Source organism: Oncorhynchus tshawytscha, linkage group LG01, assembly GCF_018296145.1.
Source record: "Oncorhynchus tshawytscha isolate Ot180627B linkage group LG01, Otsh_v2.0, whole genome shotgun sequence".
Classification (NCBI taxonomy): Eukaryota; Metazoa; Chordata; class Actinopteri; order Salmoniformes; family Salmonidae; genus Oncorhynchus; species Oncorhynchus tshawytscha.
In genome coordinates this window covers 32,563,177-32,584,614 of record NC_056429.1, presented here as the reverse complement: position 1 = coordinate 32,584,614, position 21,438 = coordinate 32,563,177, and the positions used below count along the sequence as shown (strand labels likewise).

At 44.2% G+C, this 21,438-nt stretch overlaps 1 protein-coding gene across 1 annotated transcript; it reads right to left on the bottom strand.

Moving 5' to 3' along the window:
* Window positions 1–427: 427 nt before the first annotated feature.
* Window positions 428–14,254, bottom strand: LOC112239133 (volume-regulated anion channel subunit LRRC8D). Its single transcript, XM_024407918.2, has 2 exons — window positions 14,058–14,254; window positions 428–3,972 (listed from the first exon to the last, which is right to left on the bottom strand). The coding sequence occupies exon 2, from the start codon at window positions 3,968–3,970 to the stop codon at window positions 1,439–1,441; it is 2,532 nt and encodes an 843-aa protein (XP_024263686.1). The 5' UTR covers window positions 3,971–3,972; window positions 14,058–14,254; the 3' UTR covers window positions 428–1,438.
* Window positions 14,255–21,438: the final 7,184 nt, after the last annotated feature.

The following is a 21,438-nucleotide window of genomic DNA, read 5'->3' as shown; positions in this document are numbered from 1 at the left end:
GCTGGACCAGATAGGACTGGCAAAAAAATTCTCTTCACTGATGAGTCGCGGTTTTGTCTCACCAGTGGTGAAGGTCGGATTCACATTTATCGTCAAAGGAATGAGCGTTACATCGAGGTCTGTACTCTGGAACGGGATCGATTTGGAGGTGGAGGTTCCGTCATGGTCTGGGGCGGTGTGTCACAGCATCATCGGACTGAGCTTGTTGTCATTGCAGGCTATCTCAACACTGTGCGTTACAGGGAAGACATCCTCCTCCCTCATGTGGTACCCCTCCTGCAGACTCATCCTGACATAACAAATTCTTATTTACAATGACGGCCTACCTCGGCCCAAACCATAACCCGGATGATGCTGGGCCAATTGTTCCACCCTATGGGACTGCCAATCACAGCCGGTTGTGGTACAGCTTGGACTCAAACCAGGGTCTGTAGTGATGCCTCTAGCACTGAGCTGCAATGACTTAGACCGCTGCGCCACTCGGGGGCCCGGTGATGGATGACAAATGGATTTTACATGTGTGTTATCTCATTTTTACACAGGAAGCCATGGAAGGCCACAATATAGTTCCTTAAACTGAGACTCATTTTAAAAAGTAAAATAAGAATCTTTGGGGGTGCCAATAGTTTTGACACCTATATTTTTGAGATTTGTTTTGTTTTACTTGTTAAACCAAATCTACTTCTCTGAGCGATTGTATTAGTATAAAATAAAAATTGCATACAATATAGTTCAGAATTTGTATTGTATTGTATGCCCGAGTTACACCAGGAACGCACAATCCCTCCATCAGTGCTCAGACTGTCCGCAATAGGCTGAGAGAGGCTGGACTGAGGGCTTGTAGGCCTGTTGTAAGGCAGGTCCTCACCAGACATCCCCGGCAACAACGTATCCCTGGTATCTATGAATTCTACACCACCATTCCTTCACCACTGGTGAGACAAAATGTATACATTATTTTTTGCTCATCTTTATCAAGGGTGCCAATAATCTGAGGCTACTGTATCCCTGGTATCTATGAATTCTACACCACCATTCTGTTTCATTAAGAGGAGCATCCCTTTTCCTTAGAACATTGACTAATCATTTAGTGGTCTAACACAAACATTGCTGTCATTCTACAACTCACTCACTCTGGAACCAGCTCCTTATTCTGGAATCAGCCCATCACTATGGAACTAACCTATCATTCTAGATCTAGACCATAATTCTAGCATTTTCCACAGTACCTGGAATCAACTCACCTGACTAGTTAGCACAGTGCCCTTTTCTACAAGTTTAAACATCATCTGTTCGACGAGTCAGCCCTGAGCAAAAACCTTTATTCCAGTTCACATGCTGTAATTAAAAGAGTTGACTAGCTGGCTGTGTATGGACAGTTATTGCCACATTTTTGTAATCTCCTTCCTGTATGGGTAAAGTGACTGTCCTTCCACACTCACACCCCATTAGCAAAGGGAACGTTGGCTTCCTGATTGATACTCTCCTTGACGTCTAGGGGAAGTGAGTCAAAGAGGTGGTCCTCCACCACCAGGCAGTTCCTGTGGAGGAGATGACACTGGCCAAGCTGGGCTGGCAGGCGGTCCAGACAGTTTCCCTTAAGCTCCAGGTTTGTTAGCTGCACCAGATTGCTTATCTTCTCTGGAAGGACAGAGATACAGTTGTGTCCCAGACATAGGGTCTTCAATTTGGTGCACTTGAACAGCTGCTTGGGTACCACCTCCACCTTGTTTCCTGTAATGGCAAAGTGCTGGAGGTTCTGCATGAAGCCGATCTCCAGAGGGATCACCACTATGGAGTTGTGGCTAACGTCCAGATACCTCAGCTTCAGCAGGTTAAACAAAGGTACGGGCAGAGATTCAAGTTTGTTGTGCGAAAGGTAGAGGGACTCAAGGTTTTTGACGTGGCTTATGGACAATGGAATGGTGATGATTTTATTGTGCCACAGTTTAAGGCAGATCAGCCTATTGAGGTGCTGGAAGCTGATGACCTCCTCAATGGTGCGAATGTTGTTGGATTTCAGGTCCAGCTCCTGCAGGTTGGTCAAACTGAAAATAGCATGGGGAATCCTCTCCAGTTCACAATTGTGAAGCTCCAGTTCAGCTAGGTTCATCATTTTTTTCAAACTGTTCAGTACCAGGAGTTTAGTACCGTCATTATGTACAACCAGCTTGATCAGGTGTGGAGAGAGATCTGTTATGTTGGTTGGGACCTTCGTCAAGTTGCTTTTTAGATGCAGAATCTTCAGATGTCTCAGGTCTCTGAGAGATTCTAAACCAATCATCTTGTTGTTTTCAGAATTCAGATTGCCGACCAAGTATAGCTCCCTCAGACTTTTCAACAGGTACACCCAGGTGGGGATCTCAGCTACATCTGTAAACTTGACATGAAGGCACCGGAGGTGGTCACGAAGGAAACTGAACGCGGTCTGCTCAACTTTGGCAGGGCAGTGATAAAAGTGAAGCTCCTGAAGGTTGATCATCTGGGAGATCTTGGCTGTTATCCTGGCCTCTGGGATCAGCTCCAGCTTTAGGATCTCCAAATCGGTCAGATCGAAGACAGCATCTGGCAGACCTGACAGCATGAAGAGATGGAGCTCCAGTTTGTCCTGAGCGTTGCGGGTTACATGCTGTCTCAGTTTCTCGAAGGTCCACTCGTGATTCAAGCTGATCTCTCGCAGTTTATTCTCGCTGACTTCAGAGAGAAAGACGCCAAAACGCTTCGAGTACAGCTGGTCATACTGATCGACCATGTGCAAGAGAAACGCAAAGTCGTTCTTCACGTCAGGAATGTCACTGAAACTACTCTCCTCTCTGACTTTCTCGAAAGAGTACTCCTTGAGAGGTCGTCGAAACAGCCAAAAGAGAGTGTATATACAGATTAGGCCATATATACAGACGAGGGAAATATAGCTGACAAGCAGCTTCCTTAACATGAATGCCATGTTATGTGTGCATTGGAATTTAGAGTATCCGGTTAAATGTTTTATGTCAGGCTCACACACATGGTCAAAGTCAATTGAAGCAACAAATGTCATTGTGTAACACAAGATCAAAATGAACTTCACGGTTTTGATCACAGTTTGAGCAACATAGAGCTTGTAGATCAAATCACTGTCTTCCACGTGGGCACGGAACTTCCTAACCTTCTCAAACAAGGCCTTGGCCTGTTCTCCATCTTTCTTGTCCAGTATGGTCATGCATGGGACTTCAATAACAGGCTTATCAGCAGTAAACTTGACCCCAGATTTAGCCAGCATCGGGGTGGACTGGTTAGGACTTCCCTCTTCACTGCTGGTTGAGAAATGTTTTGGTAGGGAATGGGCACCAGTGAGCCTTTGCTTATTCTCCTCTGAGTCCTCACATGCCGTCTCGGACAATGCCTTGGTTGTCCAAGGAGACTCAAAACACTTCCCCAGAATCCCCACAAAATGCTCTATTTTTGAACTAGTCTTTGGATATTTGAACCAAAAGTTACTGCTGACCATGAGGACGATGGTGTGTATGAGAGCAAGGTATGGGAAGTATTTTGAGTACCACGGCAGGGCAACGTGGTAACACATCTGATTGACAAAAACATACTGCTGAAAGTCCAGGTTTGTCCTGACGCCTGTTGGCGGAGGCTGCTGTCCAACACCACCAAACTGTGTGAAGTGGATGACACTATCCGGTAGATCATTAATCATTAGGGGCGCTGCCGCTAGAGTCACCCTGCTTCCTCCGTTCCCTGACCCTGACCCAGACCCCTCCTCTGGCTGCGGTGTCGTGAAGCTGCTGGGGTCCTCTGGAGCTGGTTCCAGAACGGGAAGGCAAACCACCTGGTCTTTGGTTAATTGCATGGTTCCAGAAAATATGGCCAGCATCAGCATGACGACACCCAGGTAGTCCATAAAGACGTCCCACCATGGTTTCAGGATCCGATAGGTCGGCTGGATGTCATTCAGGGCGGCTACCTCTGTGAGAGTAAACATCACTGCAACAGAAAACAGACATATTAATTAAACAGTGAATTGAAGATGAGGGGGAACAAACGGCAGTGTCTACCCCAGTACCTTTGTTATTGTTTTTGCTTTGTGGACGAAAGTTTAGGTTCATCAAGCAGCATGGTAAAAAAAAAGCAGGATTCCAGCACTCCACTTACCAAGACCATTGCCGAATAAGGCACACTGTCACCTGCTTTTATCGTAAGCCCTGAGGTGGTACCACCCAGCACATCAAGAAGGGAGTGTATTTCATACCGAACCTCTCCCTTGAGATGACTACATCATGATTTCAATGGTAGAGTTGAACTGCTAGAGGCAAAAAAGTTATATTTTGGTATTTTTGTAGTAAATCTATCACTTTGTGGTCAAAATGAACACTAGAATTGACATCTTTCACTATAACTAAGCCTTAAACATTTGATTTCAATGAGAAAAAATATTTTTAATTAAAGTTACTCTTAAAAGTTATGGCCCATGTTATACAAAGAAATTGGCATAGTAGGCAATGCAACCAATCACATCCCTCATTTCAGTTGTATTATAGCACATCCTACAAATTACCAGCAGAGGGCGACCATTTTGTTGGTAATACTTACAAATTGGATCCTAACTCTAAAAGTAGCAGAGATCCCACTCTGGAACTTTAATATGATAATGATTTACTTTGTTTTACCTATTTTCTATTGATATTGTTTGGTATATACAGTGCCTTCGGAAAGTATTCAGACCCCTTGACTTTTTCCACATTTTGTTACATTACAGCCTTGTTCCAAAATTGATTAAATAAAAAAATCCTGAGCAATGTACACAAAGCATGAACCGTTTATTAGACATTTTTAGAAATGTATAAAAAATAAAATCAGAAACACCTTATTTGCATAAATATTCAGACCCTTTGCTATGAGCCTCGAAATGTAACTCTGGTGCATCCTGTTTCGATTGATCATCCTTGAGATGTTTTCAAAACTTGATTTGAGTCCACCTGTGGTAAATTTAATTGATTTAACATTATTTGGAAAGGCACGCACCTGTCTATAAGGTCCCACAGTTCAAAAACCAAGCCATGAGGACAAAGGAATTGGCCGTAGAGCTCAAGAGACAGGATTGTGTCGGGGCACAGATCTGTGAAAGTGTACCAAAACAATTCTGACCATTGAAGGTCTGCAAGAACACAGTGGCATATATATTTCTTAAATGGAAGAAGTTTGGAACCACCAAGACTCTTCCTAGAGCTGGCCGCCCGGCAATCGGGGGAGAAGGGCCTTGGTCAAGGACGTGACCAAGAGCTCCAGAGATCCTGTGGAGATGAGAGTACCTTCCAGAAGAACAACCATCTCTGCAGCACTCCACCAATCAGGCCTTTAAGGTAAAGTGACCAGATGGAAGCCACTCTTCAGTGAAAGTCATGACAGCCAACTTGGAGTTTGCCAAAAGCAACCTAAACAATCTCAGACCATTTGAAACAAGATTCTCTAGTCTGATGAAACCAAGATTGAACTCTTTGGCCTGAATGCCAAGAGTCACGTCTGGAGGAATCCTGGCACCATCCCTACGGTGAAGCATGGTGGTGGCAGCAGCATCATGTTGTGGGGATGTTTTTCAGCGGCAGGGACTGGGTGAATAGCCAGGATCGAGGCAAAGATGAACGGAGCAAAGTACAGAGAGATCCTTGATGAAAACCTGCTCCAGATCGCTCAGGACCTCAGATTGGGTATGAAGGTTCATCTTCCAACAGGACAACGCAGGAGTGGCTTCAGGACAAGTCTCTGAATGTCCTTGAGTGGGCCAGACAGAGCCCGGCCTTGAACCTGAATGAACATCTCTGGAGAGACCTGAAAATAGCTGTGCAGCAACGCTCCCCATCCAACCTGACAGAGCTTGAGAGGATCTGCAGAGAATGGGAAACTCCACAAATACAGATGAGCCAACTTTTAGCATCATACGCAAGAAGACTCGAGGATGTAATCGCTGCCAAATGTGCTTCAACAAAGTACTGAGTAAAGGGTCAGAATACTTGAATAAAAAAATGAAATATCATTTTTAAATTAGAAAAAAAATTCTAAAACCTGTTTTTGCTTTGTCATTATGGTGTAGTGTGTAGATTGATGAGGGAAAAAAATAATTTAAACAATAAAGCTGTAACCTAACAAAATGTGGAAAAAGTCAAAGGGTCTGAATACTTTCTGAAGGCACTGTTCCATTAAAATTATGCTGATTCATGACTTACAGGTTGATAAAAACTGCCTGCCTGTCTCATCCCGACACGTTCATTACTATGTGACAGCTGTTGATCAAATTTGATAATTGAAACAATAAGTTTTATACAAATCTCCGGTGTTGAAAACTAAATGTTAGTCGAAAAGAAATGTGAGATAATGTCTAGATGCTTTTTAGAGTGGAGATCGAGTTCTTAAATTGCCTTGCTGGGCTGATGAGACAGTGGATTGCGCAGTGAGATGGACCAGAGTAAATAGGTATTTTTTACATCATAAATTTAACTTGTGGAATAGACACCGGCTGGAATGAAGTTTTAACCAATCAGCATTCAGGAATAGACCCAACCGTTGTATAAAAAGGCAACTATTGCACAATCCAGGTGTGTAAAGCTCTTAGAGACTTACCCAAGAAGACTCACAGCTGTAATTGCTGTCAAAGGTAAATGTAAACTCAGCAAAAAAAGAAACACCTCTCACTGTCAACTGCGTTTATTTTCAGCAAACTTAACATGTGTAAATATTTTTATGAACATAACATTCAACAACTGAGACATAAACTGAACAAGTTCCACAGACATGACTAACAGAAATTGAATCATGTGTCCCTGAACAAAGGGGGGGGGGTGTCAAAATCAAAAGTAACAGTCAGTATCTGGTGTGGCCACCTGCTGCATTAAGTACTGCAGTGCATCTCCTCCTCAGGGACTGCACCAGATTTGCCAGTTCTTGCTGTGAGATGTTACCCCACTCTTCCACCAAGGCACCTGCATGTTCCCGGACATTTCTGGGGGGGAATGGCCCTAACCCTCATCCTCCGATACAACAGGTCCCAGATGTGCTCAATGGGATTGAAATCCGGGCTATTCACTGGCCATGGCAGAACATTGACATTACCGTCTTGCAGGAAATCACGCACAGAACAAGCAGTATGGTTGGTGGCATTGTCATGCTGGAGGGTCATGTCAGGACGAGCCTACAGGAAGGGTACCACATGAGGGAGGAGGTTGTCTTCCATGTAACGCACAGCGTTGAGATTGCCTGCAGTGACAACAAGCTCAGTCCGATGATGCTGTGACACACCGCCTTAGACCATGACGGACCCTCCACCTCCAAATCGATCCCGCTCCAGAGTACAGGCCTCGGTGTAACACTCATTCCTTCGACGATAAACGTGAATCCGACCTTCACCCCTGGTGAGACAAAACCGCGACTCGTCAGTGAAGAGCACTTTTTGCCAGTCCTATCTGGTCCAGCGACGGTGGGTTTGTGCCCATAGGCGATGTTGTTGAAGGTGACGCCATTTTACCTGCTGTTGTTGTGCTAGCTGATTAGCTGTTGTCTCACCTACTGTTTAAGTTAGCTTTCCCAATTCAACACCTGTGATTACTGTATGCCTCGCTGTATGTCTCTCTCAAATGTCAATATGCCTTGTATACTGTTGCTCAGGTTAGTTATCATTGTTCTAGTTCACAATGGAGCCCCTAGTTCTACTCTTCATACCCCTGATAACTCCTTTGTCCCACCTCCCACACATGCGGTGACCTCACCCATTACAACCAGCATGTCCAGAGACACAACCTCTCTCATCATCACCCAGTGCCTGGGCTTACCCCCGCTGTACCCGCACCCCACCATACCCCTGTCTGCGCACTATGCCCTGAATATATTCTACCATGCCCAGAAACCTGCTCCTCTTATTCTCTGTCCCCAACGCTCTAGGCGACCAGTTTTGATAGCCTTTAGCCGCACCCTCATACTACTCCTTCTCTGTTCCGCGGGTGATGTGGAGGTAAACCCAGGCCCTGCATGTCCCCAGGCACCCTCATTTGTTGACTTCTGTGATCGAAAAAGCCTTGGTTTCATGCATGTCAACATCAGAAGCCTCCTCCCTAAGTTTGTTTTACTCACTGCTCTAGCACACTCTGCTAACCCTGATGTCCTTGCTGTGTCTGAATCCTGGCTCAGGAAGGCCACCAAAAATTCAGAGATTTCCATACCCAACTATAACATCTTCCGTCAAGATAGAACTGCTAAAGGGGGAGGAGTTGCAGTCTACTGCAGAGATAGCCTGCAAAGTAATATCATACTTTCCAGGTCCATACCCAAACAGTTCGAACTACTAATTTTGAAAATTACTCTCTCCAGAAATAAGTCTCTCACTGTTGCTGCCTGCTACCGACCCCCCTCAGCTCCCAGCTGTGCCCTGGACACCATTTGTGAATTGATTGCCCCCCATCTAGCCTCAGAGTTTGTTCTGTTAGGTGACCTAAACTGGGATATGCTTAACACCCCGCCAGTCCTACAATCTAAGCTAGATGCCCTCAATCTCACACAAATCATCAAGGAACCCACCAGGTACAACCCTAACTCTGTAAACAAGGGCACCCTCATAGACGTCATCCTGACCAACTGGCCCTCCAAATACACCTCCGCTGTCTTCAACCAGGATCTCAGCGATCACTGCCTCATTGCCTGTATCCGCTACGGAGCCGCAGTCAAACGACCACCCCTCATCACTGTCAAACGCTCCCTAAAACACTTCTGTGAGCAGGCCTTTCTAATCGACCTGGCCCGGGTATCCTGGAAGGACATTGACCTCATCCCGTCAGTTGAGGATGCCTGGTCATTCTTTAAAAGTAACTTCCTTACCATTTTAGATAAGCATGCTCCGTTCAAAAATGCAGAACTAAGAACAAATACAGTCCTTGGTTCACCCCAGACCTGACTGCCCTCGACCAGCACAAAAACATCCTGTGGCGGACTGCAATAGCATCGAATAGTCCCCGGGATATGCAACTGTTCAGGGAAGTCCGGAACCAATACACGCAGTCAGTCAGGAAAGCTAAGGCCAGCTTCTTCAGGCAGAAGTTTGCATCCTGTAGCTCCAACTCCAAAAAGTTCTGGGACACTGTGAAGTCCATGGAGAACAAGAGCACCTCCTCCCAGCTGCCCACTGCACTGAGGCTAGGTAACACGGTCACCACCGATAAATCCATGATTATCGAAAACTTCAATAAGCATTTCTCAACGGCTGGCCATGCCTTCCGCCTGGCTACTCCAACCTCGGCCAACAGCTCTGCCCCCCCGGCAGCTCCTCGCCCAAGCCTCTCCAGGTTCTCCTTTACCCAAATCCAGATAGCAGATGTTCTGAAAGAGCTGCAAAACCTGGACCCGTACAAATCAGCTGGGCTTGACAATCTGGACCCCCTATTTCTGAAACTTTCCACCGCCATTGTCGCAACCCCTATTACCAGCCTGTTCAACCTCTCTTTCATATCATCTGAGATCCCCAAGGATTGGAAAGCTGCCGCAGTCATCCCCCTCTTCAAAGGGGGAGACACCCTGGACCCAAACTGTTACAGACCTATATCCATCCTGCCCTGCCTATCTAAGGTCTTCGAAAGCCAAGTCAACAAACAGGTCACTGACCATCTCGAATCCCACCGTACCTTCTCCGCTGTGCAATCTGGTTTCCGAGCCGGTCACGGGTGCACCTCAGCAACACTCAAGGTACTAAACGATATCATAACCGCCATCGATAAAAGACAGTACTGTGCAGCCGTCTTCATTGACCTTGCCAAGGCTTTCGACTCTGTCAATCACCATATTCTTATCGGCAGACTCAGTAGCCTCGGTTTTTCGGATGACTGCCTTGCCTGGATCACCAATTACTTTGCAGACAGAGTTCAGTGTGTCAAATCGGAGGGCATGCTGTCCGGTCCTCTGGCAGTCTCTATGGGGGTGCCACAGGGTTCAATTCTCGGGCCGACTCTTTTCTCTGTATATATCAATGACGTTGCTCTTGCTGCGGGCGATTCCCTGATCCACCTCTACGCAGACGACACCATTCTATATACTTTCGGCCCGTCATTGGACACTGTGCTATCTAACCTCCAAACAAGCTTCAATGCCATACAACACTCCTTCCGTGGCCTCCAACTGCTCTTAAACGCTAGTAAAACCAAATGCATGCTTTTCAACCGATCGCTGCCTGCACCCGCATGCCCGACTAGCATCACCACCCTGGATGGTTCCGACCTTGAATATGTGGACATCTATAAGTACCTAGGTGTCTGGCTAGACTGCAAACTCTCCTTCCAGACTCATATCAAACATCTCCAATCGAAAATCAAATCAAGAGTCGGCTTTCTATTCCGCAACAAAGCCTCCTTCACTCACGCCGCCAAGCTTACCCTAGTAAAACTGACTATCCTTCCGATCCTCGACTTTGGCGATGTCATCTACAAAATGGCTTCCAACACTCTACTCAGCAAACTGGATGCAGTCTATCACAGTGCCATCCGTTTTGTCACTAAAGCACCTTATACCACCCACCACTGCGACCTGTATGCTCTGGTCGGCTGGCCCTCGTTACATATTCGTCGCCAGACCCGCTGGCTCCAGGTCATCTACAAGTCCATGCTAGGTAAAGCTCCGCCTTATCTCAGCTCACTGGTCACGATGGCAACACCCATCCGTAGCACGCGCTCCAGCAGGTGTATCTCACTGATCATCCCTAAAGCCAACACCTCATTTGGCCGCCTTTCGTTCCAGTACTCTGCTGCCTGTGACTGGAACGAATTGCAAAAATCGCTGAAGTTGGAGACTTTCATCTCCCTCACCAACTTCAAACATCAGCTATCTGAGCAGCTAACCGATCGCTGCTGCTGTACATAGTCTATTGGTAAATAGCCCACCCATTTTCACCTACCTCATCCCCATACTGTTTTTATTTATTTACTTGCTCTTTTGCACACCAATATCTCTACCTGTACATGACCATCTGATCATTTATCACTCCAGTGTTAATCTGCAAAATTGTAATTATTCGCCTACCTCCTCATGCCTTTTGCACACATTGTATATAGACTCCCCCCTTTGTTTTCTACTGTGTTATTGACTTGTTAATTGTTTATTCCATGTGTAACTCTGTGTTGTCTGCTCACACTGCTATGCTTTATCTTGGCCAGGTCGCAGTTGCAAATGAGAACTTGTTCTCAACTGGCCTACCTGGTTAAATAAAGGTGAAATAAAAAAAATTAAAAAAAATGTCTGGTGAGGACCTGCCTTACAACAGGCCTACAAGCCCTCAGTCCAGCCTCTCTCAGCCTATTGCGGACAGTCTGAGCACTAATTGAGGAATTGTGCATCCCTGGTGTAACTCGCACAGTTGTTGTTGCCATCCTGTACCCGTTATGCAGGTGTGATGTTCGGATGTACCGATCCTGTGCAGGTGTTGTTACACATGGTCTGCCACTGCGAGGACGATCAGCTGTCCATCCTGTCTCCCTGCGGCGCTGTCTTAGGCGTCTCGCAGTATGGTCATATGGCCACATCTGCAGTCCTCATGCCTCCTTACAGCATGCCTAAGGTACGTTCACGCAGATGAGCAGGGACCCTGGGCATCTTTCTTTTGGTGTTTTTCCAGCACATCGTAACAACTTTTTACCATTTGTGGGTAGGCTATTTAGGAGACACCCTTTTCCATAAAAAAAAATGAATGAGCTAGAACTGATATAACGGTGACAAAGCATTGTAAAAGGACTTTAGGCACACTAGAGCTCTTTAGATCAAACCACCTCTGAGTGAATTTAAGTAAACGGCATTGAAATGTCGACTTTTCTTATGGATAACCGTATCAAGCGAAGGGTTTTACTCATGCTCAGTTCTAGGGTCTGGAGCGCTGTGCAAGTGGAAATTTGAAATGGAAGTTATGGAACTCCCTCGTGTGCTTCTCTTAAATGTGAAAAATGTATTTAAAATGTGGAGAATGATAGGCTACATTTGCATTTGTTGGCCATCAAAGGCTGTTCATTTCTATGCCATTGTAAGCTACTGTCGCCTACCATATGATACAGTACAATACATATGTTGAAATGTTGATATCGCTGGAGTCATTCAAATCAATTTGCGCCACTCGTGTTGCCTACCTGGAGCTGGCAAACAGATGTAATAAATAACCTTTAACTCAGTTTTTAGTTGTAGTCTTGTGATATTATGTAATTGTTAATGGCCATGTTTAGTTAATTACATTGGAAGTTATCAATTGTGATCATGGTCACAGCTCTATTGCAAATGTATCATTCTCCACATTTAATGTCACATTTAATGTTGCCCTTCAGGGGCTATAGACTACCTGCATCTAGCTCAGCAAACCTTTGATCCCTGAATGCTAATTGGTTGAAAGCCATGGTAACATGGGAATGACAAAAAAACAAAACATTTTAATTACACTGTTAACCAGTTTATAATAGCAATAAGGCTCCTCGGGTTTTTGTGGTATATTGGCCATATACCACACCTCCTAGGTGTCACGTTCTGACCATCGTTCTTGTGTGTTTTCCTTGTTTTAGTGTTGGTCAGGACGTGAGCTGGGTGGGCATTCTGTTGTGTGTCTGGTTTGTCTATTTCTATGTTTGGCCTGATATGGTTCTCAATCAGAGACAGGTGTTAGTCATTGTCTCTGATTGGGAACCATATTTAGGTAGCCTATTTTGGGTTGGGTTTTGTGGGTGATTGTTCCTGTCTTTGTATTTGTGACACCAGATAGGACTGTTTCGTTTTTTTTCACGTTTCTTGTTTTGTAGATTGTTGTATTTTCATCTTTATTAAAGATGTACAGAACTAACCACGCTGCATTTTGGTCCGCCTCTCTTTCACCAGAAAACCGTTACACTAGGGCCTTATTGTTTAATCATAACAGTCAAAACAAGTTAAATCGACATCCATTGATGGAAAATTATCTGGAGAGTTTAATAAGGGCAATTTATCTTTTCTCTTGAAACATATTCTTAAAACTTGCAAGAATTATTATTTTGATGGAAAACCATTTTTTTTCTTCCTAGCCTTAATCGTTAAATGAAGTAGACATGACTTAATTCGCTCGTTAATGGTATGGAAAAAAGGTATACATGGATAAATGTTGCAACTCTGCGCTGAAAACATTTTTTGCGACTGGTTTTCAGATGTCATTGGCTAGAGATTTTAGCTAGACCTGGCAACACCGCCCACAATCAAAATAAACCATGTTTGTGGTAGCTAGATGCCCTTGTAGGCTTCTGTATTCAAACTGATGGACCACATGCAAATGCTGTAGGCTCGTCAGAGATTAAAAATATACCTGGTTTACATTGTCATATCACAGTCAAGGCTAAAAACTGCGTAATCTACACATCAGCTACGCTATAGTTTATATGGACCTTATATTATGAACAGTTTCGGCTACTACTGTGTTCCAAAAATGATTAAGTAGCCTACACGTCATATGAAATTGCATAGGCTACCCACCACCTCCTAGATTGAACATAGGCTAGTGTCATATTAAAAAGATGAGAACACAGCGGGATAAAGAACTCCCTGTTTTATATAGTAGGTCAAACTGGATATAGCTATCCCACAACATCATCGGCTGCGCACTGGCACGGGATGCACATGAATGGGCTCTAAATGTGACACAGCATTTCTGCTCGGAAAAGTCTCAACTGGATCCTCGAGACGTCTAACTCTGACGTCACCCAATTGACGTTGCAATTTAACACGGTAAGGGTTATGGTTAGGATAGGAGTTCAGGCCTGGATTTAGTAGGCTATACAAAACCAAAAAATGTATAGGATACAGTAGGCCTAGCCTACTCTTGATTTCTGGACAGCGTGTTAACGTTACATATTGAAATGTAACACGGCCTAGCCTTCTCTATAGCAGCCTTATTGTAGCCTCTTCCAGTACGAGTTTTCTTAATGAGTGGGTACACTTTATTTTGTGACAACATATATACATATGGTGCCGCTATTTATACAGAAAGGCATTGCATAATATTCTTGGCGGCAGTTTCTGAGACGAGATAGGCTACGCATACGCACCTTCAATTAATTTATGGGTCCCGTTGCCTCGATACTTCAGCCGAAAAATGATAATTATTGGTAAGTCCCATGATTCGATAAGGTAAACAAAGACGAAATGCTTAACATCTAGTCAACCGTACTGCTGAACAGACACTAAGCTGATTAGAAAATTGCTTTGGTGCTGCTTCCTCCATAGCGACATGCTGCGGCCATGAAGGTTGGTTGCAGCATGGGACACAGAGTGCACAGGAAATAAATATTTAATGTATCCTAGGCTAGTCCAATAGCTTTACCGAACCATCTTTGGTATTACTGTATCAACCAATCATGTCTCAAAAACAAGACAAGTCTCAACTCTGCTGCCAGGTGTGAAGTGTAAACTAAAGCATGTAGGGCACACACACACAATCTATACAATATCCTTATGCAAAACCACCCATTGACTGTAAACAAATTATAAAAGCTTGGTTGTATTACATTGTCATAATTAACATATCTATGAGATTACAGAGATTTACAGAAAAGCTATTGCTGCATTATTTATGTTTTGGTTTGATAGGAGATTTTGTTAACTATTTATTTTAGTCCTATATAGGGAAAGTAGTTTATTCCACTGGATCATTTTGGTACACCACTCAATTTAAAAAAAGTGCATTTCTGACACCCTCCACAGATCCACAGATCCAGCAGCCTAATCAGCTACGATCAGTCCATGACAAGCAGTGACATTTCAAAGCATTATTTTTTTTACATCAGTTCCCTGTTATAATGAATGACGGTGACCTCTGAAACAGCTCTCTAAAAGTGGAAACAGAGAAATGGCATACATACTGTAACAGATCACAGCAGCTGTGCTTTACTTGCTGTGTAATCTCATGACCTCATGACAGACTAAACATTTGATTCCTGGAGCCAATACTGGCTGTATATTCTTAGGTACTGTCAGACATTGCACCATCAACACATCATGTTGGTGTCAATATTTAACTTGTCATTTTGAAGAAACATATTCAAAAAGAGGGCTTTGAAATATATGTTAGGGGACTGGAATTCTGTGCTTCTCAAAATTTGCAAGGGGTGGTTCTTAAGACATTTCCATTTATCATAAAATTGATAAAGTACATTAGCTATCTATTCTGTGGATGATGATCCTAAATACTGTGTCTATGTGCCATTCAGAATGCCATTGTGTTCTCTGTAAAATGCCCTTCATAGAACAAGCCCTGTATTTGTGGGCCAAACAAATGCTACATAATACAAATATAGCCGTCGTCTTGGACTGGGCAGCTTGCCAGGAACATGGAACAGAGATGTTGGAGCACTTCTGTTGAATAAACAAAGGCCAAAGTTACGAATTATTTTATTTTGGATGATCATTAAAACTATTCAGTATAATGATGGTCCTATTTCTGTTAGTTGCGGTAGCCATGTAGCCACTGCACCTCCGATCAGTTCTTTGTCTCCATCATGCCCCTCTGACTTAAAATAGTCAGTCTTGTCAATGATATGTCTATGGTCTTGTCAGATGAGGCTGATCAAATAGCCTTAGATAGTGACTACACAGTAACACAGCGGTAGAAATAGAATCTAGTAATTCTATACTTACACATCTCCTCCAGTGAATTACAGCCACATCTTTCACCTGCCCTAACTAAGGTCACCTTGACTTATCTCCAGTATCAGGCACAAGGGCACACCAACATGCCTATCACCAAGGAGAGGAGGCATGAGAGATGGGGAAGATCTCAATTGCATACTCCTCGTGTCCTCACTCTTCTAAAAACCATTGAAGGAGAAGGTCAGAGGGGCGGGACCTCTGACTTTCTCATCCAATGAGTTTTGAGAAGGCAGCAAGGAGATAGGCTGTCTGGAGAATGCAATTGAGATCTTCCCATAGAGTGTGGGTGATATACAGGTAACTGCCAAAATAGTGGAAACACTTGATTAAATGAGGGATACATAGTCTATTGAAAGCAAGTGCTTCCACACAAGTGTGGTTCCTGAGTTAATGAAGCAATTTCCAATGTAAATCCCAACAAGTAGGCTACCATTGTCAGATCGTGCAATGCGCGTTCAAATGCATTTTTACCTGGCCAAATTATTAGATCACCTGCAAAAAATATATACAGTACCAGTCATAAGTTTGGACACACCTACTCATTCAAGGGCTTTTTTTTTTTTTTTACTATTTTCTACATTGTAGAATAATAGTGAAGACATCAAAACTTTTTTTTAAATAACACATGGAGCCATGTAGCAACCAAAACAGCGTTAAATCAAAATATATTGTATATTTGATATTCTTCAAAGTAGCCACCCTTTGCCTTGATGACAGCTTTGCACCCTCTTGGCATTCTCTCAACCAGCTTCACCTGGAATGCTTTTTCAACAGTCTTGAAGTAGTTCCCACATATGCTGAGCACTTGTTGGCTGCTTTTCCATCACTCGGTCCAACTCATTCCAATTAAGTTGAGGTTGGGTGATTGTAGAGGCAAGGAAATCTGATGCAGCACTCCATCACTCTCCTTCTTGGTCAAATAGCCCTTACACAGCCTGGAGGTGGGTTTTGGATCATTGTCCTGTTGAAAATTAAATGATAGTGGGACTAAGCAGCGCAAACACGATGTGATAGCATATCGCTGCAGAATGCTCTGCTAGCCATGCTGGTTAAGTGTGCATTGAATTCTAAATAAATCAGTGTCACCAGCAAAGCACCCCCACACCATCACACCTCCTTCATGCTTCACGGTGGGAACCACACATGCGGAGAACATCCATTCACCTACTCCGTGTCTCACAAAGACACAGCGGTTGGAACCAAAAATCTCAAATTTGGACTTATCAGACCAAAGGACAGATTTCCACCGGTCTAATGTCCATTGCTCGTGTTTTTTGGCCCAAGCAAGTCTCTTATCATTGGTGTCCGTTAGTGGTTACTTTGCAGCAATTCGACCATGAAGGTCTGATTCATGCAGTCTCCTTCGTACAGTTGATATTGAGATGCGTCTGTGAAGCATTTATTTGGGCTGGTAACTAATGACCGTATCCTGACCGTATCCTCTTGCAGCAGAGGTAACCCTAGGTCTTCCTTTCCTGTGGCGCTCCTCATGAGCCAGTTTTATCATAGCGCTTGATGTTTTTGCGACTGCATTTGAAGAAACTTTCAAATTCTTGAAATGTTCCAGAGTGAATGACCTTCAGGTCTTAAAGTAATGATGGACTATCATTTCTCTTTGCTGATTTGAGCTGTTCTTGCCATAATATGGACTTGGTCTTTTACCAAATAGGGCCATCTTCTTTATACCACCCCTACCTTGTCACAACACAACATTTGGCTCAAACACATTAAGGAAATAAATTCTACAAATTAACAAGGCACACCTGTTAATGTAAATGCATTCCAGGTAAGTTCCTCATGAATCTGGTTGAGAGAATGGTAAGAGTGTCCAAAGCTGTCATCAAGGCAAAGGGTGGCTACTTTGAAGAATCTCAAATATAAAATATATTTTGATTTAACACTTTTTTGGTTGCTACATGACTCCATGTTATGGTATTTGTTTTGTTTTGATGTCTTCACTATTATTCTACAATGTAGAAAATAGTAAAAATTAAGAAAAAAGTATGAATAAGTAAGTGTGTCCAAACTTTTGACTGGTACTGCATATTTTTAAGTCACTGCAAAAATGAGAGTGGACCAGAATTTACACACTCTCCCCACTTTTTGTTTCTGTAGTGAGGATTCACTCAGAGAATTATTTAGTAACTTATCTGCATATGTATTTATTTTATTTATTTCACCAGGTAGGCTAGTTCAGAACAAGTTCTCATTTGCAACTGCGACCTGGCCAAGATAAAGCAAAGCAGTTTGACATGTACAACACAGTTACACATGGAATAAACATACAATCAATAATACAGTTGAAAAATCTATATACAGCATGTGCACATGAGGTAGGATAAGAGAGGTAAGGCAATAAATAGGCCATGGTAGCAAAGTAATTACAATATAGCAATTAAACAATGGAATGGTAGGATGCGCAGAAGATTAATGTGCTAATTGAGATACTGGGGTGCAAAGGCGCAAGATAAATAAATAAATACACTATGGGGATGAGGAAGATTGGATGGGCTAATTACAGATGAGCTATGTACAGGTGCAGTGATCTGTGAGCTGCTCTGGACAGCTGGTGCTTAAAGCTAGTGAGGGAGGTAAGAATCTCCAGCTTCAGAGATTTTTGCAGTTCGTTCCAGTCATTGGCAGCAGAGAACTGGAAGGAGAGGCAGCCAAAAGAAGAATTGGCTTTGGGGGTGACCAGTGAGATATACCTGCTGGAGCACGTGCTACGGGTGGGTGCTGCCATGGTGACCAGTAAGCTGAGATAAGGCGGAGCTTTACCTAGCATAGACTTGTCGATGAGCTGGAGCCAGTGGGTTTGGCGACGAGTATGAAGTGAGGGCCAACCAACGAGATCATACAGGTGCAGTGGTGGGTAGTTTATGGGGCTTTGGTGACAAAACGGATGGCACTGTAATAGACTGCCTCCAATTTGTTGAATAGAGTGTTGGAGGCTATTTTGTAAATGACATCGCCGAAGTCGAGGATTGGTAGGATTGTAAGTTTTACGAGGGTATGTTTGGCAGCATGAGTGAAGGATGCTTTGTTGCGAAATAGGAAGCCGATTCTAGATTTCATTTTGGATTGGAGATGTTTAATGTGAGCCTGGAAGGAGAGTTTACAGTCTAACCAGACAACTAGGTATTTTTAGTTGTCCACATATTCTAATTCAGAACCGTCCAGAGTAGTGATGCTGGACGGGCGGCCAGGTGCGGGCATCGAGCGGTTGAAGAGCATGCATTTAGTTTTACTTGCATTTAAGAGCAATTGGAGGCCACGGAAGGAGAGTTGTATGGCATTGAAGCTCATCTGGAGGTTAGTTAACACAGTGTCCAAAGAAGGGCCAGAAGTATTCAGAATGGTGTCGTCTGCGTAGAGATAGATCAAAGAATCACCAGCAGCGAGAGCGACATCATTGATGTACACAGAGAAGATAGTCAGATTGAGAATTGAACCCTGCGGCACCCCCAAGGAGACTGCCAGAGGTCCAGACAACAGGCCCTCCGATTTAACATAGAGTAAATTATCGGAGAAGTAGTTGGTGAACCAAGAGAGGCAACCATTTGAGAAACCAAGGCTGTTGAGTCTGCCAATAAGAATGTTGTGATTGACAGAGTCGAAAGCCTTAGGCAGGTCAATGAATACGGCTGCACAGTACTGTCTCTTATCGATGGCGGTTATGATATCGTTTAGGACCTTGAGCATGGCTGAGGTGTACCCATGACCAGTTCTGAAACCAGATTACATAGCGAAGAAGGTATGGTGATGACGAGTTGAGGGTACTATGGTGTTAAATGCTGAGCTGTAGTCAATGAACATCATTCTCACATAGGTTTTCCTCTTGTCCAGATGGGTTAGGGCAGTGTGCAGTGTGGTTGCGATTGCGTCGTCTGTGGACCTATTGGGACGGTAAGCAAATTGGAGTGGGTCTAGGGCGTCAGGTAGGGTGGAGGTGATATGGTCCTTGACTAGTCTCTCAAAGAACTTCATGATGACGGAAGTGAGTGTTACGGGGCGGTAGTCGTTTAGCTCAGTTACCTTAGCTTTCTTGGGAACAGGAACAATGGTGGCCCTCTTGAAGCATGTGGGAACAGCAGACTGGGATAAGGAGTGATTGAATATGTCCGTAAACACACCAGCCAGCTGGTCTGCGCATGCTCTGAGGACGCGGCTGGGGATGCCGTCTGGGCCTGCAGCCTTGCGAGGGTTAACACGTTTAAATGTTTTACTCACATCGGCTGCAGTGAAGGAGAGTCCGCAGGTTTTGGTAGCGGGCCGTGTCAGTGGCACTGTATTGTCCTCAAAGCGAGCAAAGAAGTTATTTAGTTTGTCTTGGAGCAAGACATCCTGGTCCGCGACGGGGGCTGTTTTTCTTCATGTAAACCGTGATTGACTGTAGACCCTGCCACATACCTCGTGTCTGAGCCATTGAATTGCAACTTTAATTTGTCTCTATACTGACGCTTAGCTTGTTTGATTGCCTTGCGGAGGGAATAGCAACACTGTTTGTATTCGGTCATGTTTCCGGTCACCTTGCCCTGGTTAAAAGCAGTGGTTCACGCTTTCAGTTTCGTGCGAATGGTGCCATCAATCCACAGTTTCTGGTTTGGGAATATTTTAATCGTTGCTCTGGGTACGACATTGCCGATGAACTTTCTAATGAACTCGCTCACCGAATCAGCGTATTCGCCGATGTTGTTGTTGGACGCAATGTGGAACCTATCCCAATCCACGTGATCGAAGCAGTCTTGAAGCGTGGAATCAGATTGGTCGGACCAGCGTTGAACAGACCTGAGCGCGGGAGCGTCTTGTTTTAGTGTCTGTCTGTAGGCCCGGGGGAGGGCCTTATATGCATCACGGAAGTTAGAACAACAATGATCCAGGGTTTTACCAGCCCTGGTTGCGCAATCGATATGCTGATAGAATTTAGGGAGTCTTGTTTTCAGATTATCCTTGTTAAAATCCCCATCTACAATGAATGCAGCCTCAGGATATGTGGTTTCCAGTTTACATAGAGTCAAATGAAGTTCGTTCAGGACCATCGATGTGTCTGCTTGGGGGGGAATATATACGGCTGTGATTATAATCGAAGAGAATTCCCTTGGTAGATAATGCAGTCGACATTTGATTGTGAGGAATTCAGGTGAACAGAAGGTCTTGAGTTCCTGTATGTTGTTATGATCACACCACGTCTCGTTAATCATAAGGCATACCCCCCGTCCCTCTTCTTACCAGAAAGATGCTGGTTTCTGTCGGCGCGATGCGTGAAGAAATGAGCTGGCTGCACCGACTCCGATAGAGTCTCTCGAGTGAGCCATGTTTCCGTGAAGCAAAGCTACCCGTGCTCTGATTTCATCAACCTTGTTGTCAAGAGACTGGACATTGGCGAGTAGTATGCTAGGGAGTGGTGCACGATGTGCCCGTCTCCAGAGCCTGACCAGAAAACCGCTTCATTTGCCCCTTTTACGGCGACGTTGTTTTGGTTCGCCAGCTGGGATCCGATCCATTGTCCTGGGTGGAAGGCAAAACACAGGACCCGCCTCGGGAAAGTCATATTCTTGGTTGTAATGATGGTGAGTTGACGTTGCTCTTATATTCAGTAGTTCCTCCCGACTGTATGTAATGAAACCTAAGATTACCTGGGGTACCAATGTAAGAAATAACACGTAAAAAAACTAAATAGAATATATGCCAAGGTGCATTGAAACAGTTCTGGCTCAAGGTGGCCCAACTCCCTATAAAGACACTATGTTGGTGTTTATTTGGCCAGTTACCTGTATATGG

Coding starts and splice junctions, on each gene's coding strand:
- LOC112239133 (XM_024407918.2), bottom strand. CDS start 3,970: ATGTTTACTCTCACAGAGGTAGCCGCCCTGAATGACATCCAGCCGACC.